This window comes from Dufourea novaeangliae, unplaced genomic scaffold, assembly GCF_001272555.1.
Source record: "Dufourea novaeangliae isolate 0120121106 unplaced genomic scaffold, ASM127255v1 scaffold162, whole genome shotgun sequence".
Lineage (NCBI taxonomy): Eukaryota > Metazoa > Arthropoda > Insecta > Hymenoptera > Halictidae > Dufourea > Dufourea novaeangliae.
Window position 1 is genome coordinate 1781485 of NW_015374046.1, and position 9873 is coordinate 1791357.

The 9873-nt window shown below is 31.1% G+C and overlaps 1 protein-coding gene across 1 annotated transcript; it reads right to left on the reverse strand.

Annotated features, from left to right (window-relative positions):
• Positions 1-902: 902 nt before the first annotated feature.
• On the reverse strand, positions 903-9272 carry LOC107189775 (calcium and integrin-binding protein 1-like). The gene is made up of 5 exons (XM_015578389.1): positions 9181-9272; positions 8232-8334; positions 7707-7854; positions 6324-6448; positions 903-1013 (listed from the first exon to the last, which is right to left on the reverse strand). The coding sequence occupies exons 1-5, from the start codon at positions 9270-9272 to the stop codon at positions 903-905; spliced, it is 579 nt and encodes a 192-aa protein (XP_015433875.1).
• Positions 9273-9873: the final 601 nt, after the last annotated feature.

The window sequence follows — 9873 nt, forward strand, 5'->3', positions numbered from 1 at the left end:
GAAAATTTGTTGGGTACACTTCTTAGTGAATATAACATGACCAACGTGTTTGTTCATTGCTCATTGTTTCTACTTATAGTAAGCATAAACGCTTTTGTGTTAGATAAATTTACAAATTCGATTTTCTCGAAAGCAGAGCCTCTATGATAAAATTTATTGTGCATTTTCCACTTACGTTTTCGTAAGGAATCACTTCTTGCCCGGTTCTACACGAGTGTGTCCCACCCTGTATAATTCTTCACTATCCATCATCTCATATGTCCCAAGGATCAGATTATTTTATAAATAAGGTAATCGTTTTTTTTTATTATACTTAAAATAAATACAGATGTAGACAGTTATTGATGGAGTTATTCTACAATTTAATAGAGCGACGGAACATGATCACATGGCCAATATATTTATAATTAAAAGGAAAGTTAAACATGAAATAGTTTATATTTTAAGCTAACTTAAAAATTAACATTATTTTTATCGTGATTAAGTAAAATATCATTAACTGTTCTGAAGGTTTTCAATGGAGAGTCTGGGCTAATTACACTTGTTTAAACATAAATTATATAATTTTATTCTCTTGTTGCTTTTTTCGTATATTACGTTTACTTTGGTATTTATGGATAACTACTTTAGCAAGTTTTCAAATAATTCTAAAATTGTTACAATAATTTCGTAACCATTAGTCCGTTACTGTATACATTATATTTGAAAAATATAATTTTGTATTTGACATTATACGTACATAGTTTGAATTATAACTTCAATATTTATCGCTCGTTTTTAATGAAGATTTTATTTACCTTGGCAATGTACAATACAATTAGGTTCTTACAGATTCACTGAAAAAACGGAACATCGTAGTAATCGTTAAAATTATCGTTCTAGTTGCATCATTATTAGAGTAATTAGATTCTAAAGCGAAATGAGGAGAAAAACTCTGGAATCCTTAAAACGAAGCGTATAAATTCTTCCTGTGAAATGCTTCCCATCTGATTGAAGATCATTTCTTGAAGCACCTATTGTTGAGAAACAAAGTTATAAATATTAGTGCATAGTATATTAGTCGTACAAATCAATTTGTAGCCTCCTTTTTTATAGATTTGTTGTTTATTTACAAAAAAAAATAAAATACAGTTTAGTTTTGAAAATATTTCCCATTACTCTCTACATATTCAAGCCATTACTCGGGCAATTGACGAATCTTCTCTCGAAAAGATGATGGCGGTTTTAAATGTAAAAATTTGTTCTATTTTTTATGCCCCTTCCTGTTATTCCCCTATTTTATTTACTTACGGGGTTAGTCCGCCTTGAATGAGTTATAGTCATATTTGACGATTTTTTTTGGAAGATAATGAAATAAATGTAAAATGAAACATAAAGCCTTCTATTTTATACCTTTCGATGGAAAAATTCGTTTTCGTTGTTTGTTCTTCAATGTTCAAACTGCCACGAATGGGCACATGAGGCTTGTACCGATATTCCCGAGTATTCGAATAATTATATTTGTGATCGCTGAAAATTATATTGAAACTGTCCTGAGTTAAGTTACTAAGTTTTACTGTGTCCGGTACTAGGGGCCACTTAATGATATTTCAAAATCATATACCAAAGTTTAATGTTCCTTTAAGTTAACTATTATGATAATGTTGATTATATTGTTCTTTTATTTACAGTTCCAATATTGTTAACTTATAAATAAGGCAGAATAAAAAGATTAAAACATTATTTCTTTTTATTTATTTTAAGAAAAACCTTAAGCGTCCGGCACTACGGGAACTCCCCCTACGGGTTATTTGAAGACGTCATGTTACGAGACTCACCCTGTATACCGACCATTCAAAGTACACCTCGATTGAGACGGCTGCTAACGTCGGCTTTGCTTAACAACAACCGTAGCTAAAACCATCTCAACCTTCCTCCCGTTCGCCGTTCTGACCTGGTTACATCCTTCCCAGATAGAATTCGGGGAGTAAGTGTACCTACATTCATACTCCTAAAGTTCCCCGATCATTTTCACCTCGCACAAAGCTAGGATCAATGACACATCTTCGTAATGCGTCGACACCCATTAAATATATTTATTAAATATATTTATTGGACAACCCTGTCCATCCTTCCGCCGAGCCTGCGAAACGAAGTGGGAAATCTTAATTACCTAACTTTATTATTCTTTAACTAATTTTTCAAACATTCACCCAATCAACATTTCCTCTTATATTCTGCTAACCTGTCAACATGAACCACTTTATATTTGCTTCTTGAATTCCTACGAATCCTCTAAACAACATCACTCAATTTATTAACAATAACATGAGCTCCTTCCCAATTAAATTGTAACCTCGGACATTTACCCTTAACTTCGTGAGGTTGGTAAAACCACACTAATTCTCCTTCACGGAACAAACTTTTTTTGATTTTAGAATCATGATAATGTTTCATTCTTTGCGAGGAAATTCCTAACAGTGTTCGAATAAATTTATGAATCGAACCTATCCTATTCTTCAAGTTAGAAATAAATTTGTCGAGGTTGATTTACCCTTAACGAGTTTATACTGTGATTGACTTTAATTATGTTTTCAGAACATAGGGGGTTATATTGTACGTTTATACAACGAATAGAAAAGTTACTACTTATAAACCGCACCGGAATTGTTTAAAAAACGAATCCGATAGGACCTTTAATTAAGTATCTTTTCATCAATGTTCTTGCGGATAGTCTATCGACTCGGTGTGATGGCGAGGAAAATTGATTGGAAATTTGAGATGGAACACAGTGTATGTACTAACATTTTCTGAGCAGTAAGTAATGAAGAATGAAAAATCGATTTTAATCTGAACTTTAATTCAATTTTAAACTATGTATATACGTATTTTTACTTTTTGAACGTAATTACATTCTGAAATAGATTAAATCCAAGAATAAAAACAAATAATTTTATAGAAACTCGTGTCATTAAAAATTATTGCAATTTTATAAAAGCATTTGACATATATAGTTAGATTTGCCCCATGAAATTCATGTGATCGAAACGTATTAGGGTAATTAATAAATTTGAAAGAACATTTTCAGGTGATTTTAGAATATGTTCCTTCTACAGTTTTCATGTACAGGGTGTTATATAACAGGTGTCAGAAAATTTAAGAGGCGATTCTACAAACTATTAAGCCTCCGTTGTCACACCTCCTTCTTCAAACGTTATTGTTACGCTGGGTGAATTTGACCCAAGTCAATATTAAATCAGTAGTTGTTTTAAAACTGTTTGTTAAATTAATTCATAAAAAGATCTGAGATAAAGTTTGAACATTGTCGATTGTATTTTCATGATTAAAAATTAACATTGAAAGTTTCATCATGTTTAAAAACATACAATAAATAGTCCGATCGTGAAGAAGTATGTAATATTTGAATCTATGATATTTTATGAAAATTGTTCCATTTTCTCTGACAGTAACGTCTATCGCTTCTATTTTATACGTATTATAGGGTAAGTCATTCATCATTTCAAGTTGCAGGTTAATAAGGTGTCCTGTTTTCTCATTTTCAGCCCAACGTAATAGCATATTGGTAAATTCCAATAAAAAAAAGAAAGACATAGTGGACTTTCTTTCAACCAACGCCACGAAAGTTTAAAATCAATCAATTTGACGGATTGAAAGAGGCTCATGGTGCGCTGTAAGACACCAAGACCTGTTTAAAAAGGAAAAACATATTTTTCGTTGCATGAATTTATTAAAACTTCAAAATTAAGAAAATAAATACAAATTTGATGTTCATTAAATATTTTTAAATAGTTATTGGATTCTAATTTATTGTTACTCGAAGCTTAATTAAGAAGTTTCTTCTATTAAAAACTTATTTACTTTTATTTTGTAGACATTCCATTATGTTATATTTATTCCATCTGTGCTTTGTTTATTGCAATTGTCATGATAACTTCCCTTTACTGGTGGATCTTTATGAGCTGATTGATTGATTTTAAAGAATCAATTTTTTTTTAAATTTCAAATTTTCAGATTTGTACTTTTACAGTAATAGTTATTCAGTTTCTTTTCATACAAAATAATTCTCTGGACTGTTCTGAACAAAATGATAGAAATTGTTATTATATTATAGACATCTAAATATGTTTAAATAATGTTCAAAGTGAAAAGGACACCGAAAACGCACCAATTTTTGCTCACATTCTTCAATTTATTTCAAACTCGGGTGGCAAACTCGTGCTCTGATTGGTCAGGGTTTTTCGTTAATATTTCGTTAACAAAGCTTTGGATAACATTTTGGCTAAGGAAAAAGTTGTTTCAAATCATCCCAGGAACCCTTCATTTCCGGGAATCGAAGCTATTTTGGGACACTCTGTATAATGCAAAGATACAAATTTTCTTCTTTTTTTCGAGATTATTGAGCTGGTAATATTAATTCTTTTAAAAAGAACTATCAAGACTGTATAATCTCCGTTTTGGTTTCCTTAATTGTACTACATGCTTTTGAATAAAAATAATGTATTTTTTTTTTATTAAACACTTAAAGCCTCTTACGAGGCTTATTTCTGCTATACAAACAAACATGAGTACATGAATAATACAATAGAATAAGTTGTACAGTCAGAACATTAGTTAACTATTACATAAATTTAAACAACTTACACTCTAGGTTTTGGTTGTTACTGTAAATTTTGAGATTACAATTTTTTAAGAAGCTGTGAACATATGAACAGGCTGGTATGTTTGATTCAGCGATTATCGTATCTATACTTAGGGGAGGATATAGTTTAATTTTTTGTAATTGTCTTATTAGTTTGGATCGTTGTGAATTATATAGGCATCACTGCCATATAATATGGTTGACATCTTGCGTTTCCACATTCACACTTGGGTTCATTAATAATACCTATACGAGAGAATGTATTTTATTTTTGTAAGTGTGAGTTTCTCAGACACGTGGAAAATAGTTATACAGATACCTCAAGGTGTTCTTTAAGCTTCTTTAAATATTATGCAGCATGGCGAAACCGTTTCTATATATTTTTGTTATAATTCTGGATGTCTCCAGAAGATTTAAAATGCATATGTCGTTTTATGACGCTGCACGGATTATGTGCACGCATACAGTTTAGTAACGCGTCGTATAATGTTCCTATTAATATTTTCACGTACTGACGTATTGGAATATTGGCGATGATGAATTAACGTTAATTATTCGCGTGATTGAGTTCGATTGATCGGTATTATTACGATTCGTGTAAACATGCCGGAATGGAATAAATTTCAAACTTGCGCTCCAAATGAGATTACAAGCGACGTACAGCGATAATAAACGGTATATATTTCAGTAACTGCTGTTAATATATTGTGCATAGCCAATGTTCGATGTCTATCATCAACATTCGAATAAACATTGCCAGATTTGTTCCGTTTCGTCAGTTTTTTCTCAGTTTATTCCGGTCATTGCTGATATGGATCGAAAATGGTCGAACTACTGTTAAAAATAATTGTACACACTGAAATCTGACACACTGCGTCTTTAGTATTACTTTTTTATTCAATTGTTTTTCATTCTTACAGAATTTTGTAAGTTCCTTTCAGTCGTTTATAACATTAATGTCAACAGTACTTGAACCCTTTTGTGAGCCAGGAGGAGTATTATGAACTAAAGTGTCTTAAAAATCGTGGAAAATTAGAGAATCTTGACAATATGATACAGTGGATGATTAAATTATTTTCTTTGTTTGTGGTTATCTAGAATCAAAATCACAATATCGTGGCTTTTACACTGGATAAATTTTAGTTAACAATTTAGTAAGCATTAAATGTGCACCCAAAGTACACGAGAAAATGAAACTTAGTTCATGTAATTATAAAAAATACAGTTAAAATCGTAAAATTGTCAGTTTTTTCATTGAGATCCACTGTAGTTCAGAAAGATTTGAACGTAATAAAAGACTTATCAATGTTCTGAACAAAGATAAACTGAATGAGGGCGTATTTACGAAAAAGTAAACCAAGAGTATAAGATACATTTTTTTACTATTGCAAAAGGGTTACGCAAAGTAAAAATTACAAACTGAATAATTCGGAAGCAAAATTCTATTTTAATTGTAAGTTTCAGAACAGTCTAAGAAGAGTATGTTTTTTTAAACTCATTATTTATATAGTAATTTAACTATTGCTCCATTAGTAATGGTTGTACCTATCATACATGTATAATTGAATATAACAGATTCTAGCCTCTCTACACAAGTTAATCACCCTGTGATTGAAATGATTCCCATACCGTATCCGTTGCACCCGGTCGTCAACTTGTGGCAGTAAATATTATCGAGACTTACCATTCGTGCGACATGTTCTGTCTGCTGCGTGTCAAACCCTTGATGACCATCCTGATCGTTCCCTGTCAATCTCTCCACGGCTCCCATCAAATCGTTGAGTGAGATTTGATTGTCGCCGTCCAAGTCTGGAAATGAAGGTATTAACGATATCGTTGTCTGTAAAGAGTTATCTGACGACCATTCTACGAAACGCGGGATAGGTTTAGAATACTAATGTGAATGTATGCGTATGAGACGCTCATTAAATGAGATGACATTGTCTCTACAGAAACACCGATAATTTGACAATGCGTCAAGTAATTTGTAACAGTAATAGAGTTAAAGAATATACTACTGTGTTCAAAAAATTAGACGTAGTACGCGGTTCTTTTGTTCCGTTATTGATATTTGTATATACAGGGTGAACCACGAATCGTGATCAGTAGGTATTATCGGATGTGTTCCAATGTACAGAACGAAATGTTTACAAACGGTAGGAAAGAGCTCAACATCGGAACGCGTACAATGGCGTAGCATACGATACTCTTCGTAATATTACAATTCGAATATTTCTTTAATCTTTTCTCGACCCAGATGAAAAAAAAAGTAACATATGCTATGTTATGATACTTACCGAATTCGTCTTGAAATCCTCTAACAGATAGGCGTAAAAAATTGTAGGTGTATTTACAAAACATTGAAGGTGACCTTGAAATATTATGAAAAAAAAAAAAGAGTTGACAAAAAATTTGCTATAATCACGTTAAAGCTCTCTTGAAACCATGTTATACTTGATAAAAATATTTTTGATCGGACTACTAATAACAGAGTAATTTCTACTGATCACGATCCGTGGTTCACCCTGTATATTAATAAACTGAGATTTGTTGAACAGTTTGTGTAACAGTTGGGACTTTATTTTGAGTCCTTTGAGGCGATAAAACAAAATTTGTTAAACGAGCTAAAAGCCATCCCAAAAATCGGGTTTTAACGATGCTATGAAAATTGGAAAAATTCTGAGCATAAATGTACTGCAGGCAATGGGGATTATTTAGAAGACCATCAAATACATACATATTGCCGAATAAATGAATAATTTGTATTTTGTTCGATTTCTCTTGGAAATTTTTTAACAAAGCAGCGGTCAGAGAGTATGACGAATAGTTTGGAAGTACGGTTGGTGGAAAAAATATAGTGTATAAAAATGTACGAAAAATAATATCGCCAATTTTTATACTATTTAACGAATAATGAATTATTATTGACTTCTATAAAAACTGTTATTTCCCGGATGAAAACAAATATAGGTTAATAAATTATTGTGAAAGCCATTAATAATAATCAATTGGTCTTGTTTTTATATATTCGTTGATTCTGTCTATGAAATTATAATTAGTTTCTTACCAAAAATGTAAAATGCCCAAGCCGCCCGAACGTCATCCGGGGCATTATCGGAGAAAGCTGAGCATAAATCCAGGACATCTTCAAGGCTTAGATGGTTGTCTTTTTTTGAAGAGAAGACTCGATATATTGAATCACTGAATGGGCTACACTAAAGTAAATTAACATTATAAATTATAACTGATAAGGATGCATTCCTTTTTTAACCGAAGTCAGTACGTAATTTCTATAAGAACGGGCACATGTATTTAGTTCTGCCTCAACATTTGTACAAGAAATATTTCAGAGAGTCAGTGTTATCAGTAGACTGCGGATTTTTATGTAAAATCAAAGTTTTTAAAGTAATTTATAAGGACACTGTTATAATATCGTGTTTGTTAAATATATACAGTAAAATTTTAAACAATTCCTCTTAAACGAAAATATCACGAGGAAAAGTTTTAACATCAGAGGAACAATGAAAAATTTCAACACATTGATTGTACTTTAGTACTAGAAACGTAATGATTGGAAGAATAATTAACTTACTTGAACATGTGGTAATATTGTTTCTATCTGTTCTACAGGGAAACGGTGTTGAAGATTTTTGTTTAGTTTTCCTGGATCGATATCATCGAGACGTTGCACAATGCTAAAAACATATTTAAATGTTTAATTACGTTGTAATTAAAACAATATCTCGAGCTTTGTCGGTGTCCCTAAAGGGATACTTCCGGCAGCGTACGGTAGTAAAACTTAAAAAGTTTATAGCAGAATAAGGGGGTCAAAAGTGCCCTTAGACTGATTTGGATATGCGATGTACCATTCGATAACTTGTCAAGAAAAAATAGTTTCCGCCAAGTTTCAACCCTCTATCTTCACCAAAAGGGTAGTAATTGGGTAAATTCGAATTGTCGGTTTTTCCTCTATTTTTACTGTTTAATGACATGCAAAAATTTTGTAAAAAATTTGATACACGGTAGTTATCGGGACACGTATTACACTTTTTATACTTTTTAATTTTTTGTAATTTTTTCGTTGACTATCCTAAATTAGACCATACGTAGTCAACGCCGTTATAATATGTGCTATGTACAGGGTGTTCGATATTTTCCATTGAAACATTTATTTATCGCATTCAGCATTTGGTTATGTTCACAATACGATTGAAATATCATGGAATTTAATTATAGTTTCTACTTTATTGTGTATTACAATTTCATGTACATTATAAATGTTTATAATTAAAGCATACACTTATATATAAATATATTAAATTTACATTATAATATATGAAGCCATAAAATATGTAAACAAAATACATATGTTTTTAAATGTATATACTTTTTATTAAAGGTCTTTCTTTAGTTTCTAATACTATAGTTAACGTTCGTGTAACCAAAATGATAACGTCTGTCAAACAATATGTCTACATGCGCGCATGTGATAACAAACTTATGTATAATTGTATATTCTAAGAATTAATTCGATTACTTACTACAATATTTCACTTTTCCTCAGGTAGGATAAATCGATGTAGGTAGCAAGTAAATCTTCGTGCAGAATTCGGTTAGACGATGTATTCCCCATAATTGCACAAGAATATACACGAGTAAGTCTGAAAAAACGAAAAGTTGAACTATGAATCGCGTGCAGATTGCGCAGTTATCGATGTACTGATAACGTACTATCTACTTTAAAGGGACTTCCGATGACATATTGATACATCTGTTATTTTAAACTCAGTTTCTGCTGTAGAGATAAATGGTGTTCAAAGATTACAGTCTGATACAAATCGAAATGTGAGAAATCTTCGTTCGAAAAATTTCAGAGAAAATGAACTATTATCAATAATTTGATAATGGAAACTTTAATTGAATGCTTAAATATTAATTAAATAATGCTGAAATAGTTAGTGAACATTATTCGTGTTTTCGTGTATATTATATTCAAGTAGTTGTGTATTTAATTGGTAAACGAATAGTTTTTAAATATATTAGAAGTAAACTTCTGCAATATAATCAAATTTATTATGATTTAAATATTTAAAATTTGTATCGCTCGTCTTGAATCTTCATCATAATTTAAAATTTTATATAATTCCGATTTTGCGAGGTAAATACGTATGCAAAGTGATTCGCCTAATTTTGCCACCTAAATTACTTGTAAACTGTTTGTTATATGAAAAAAC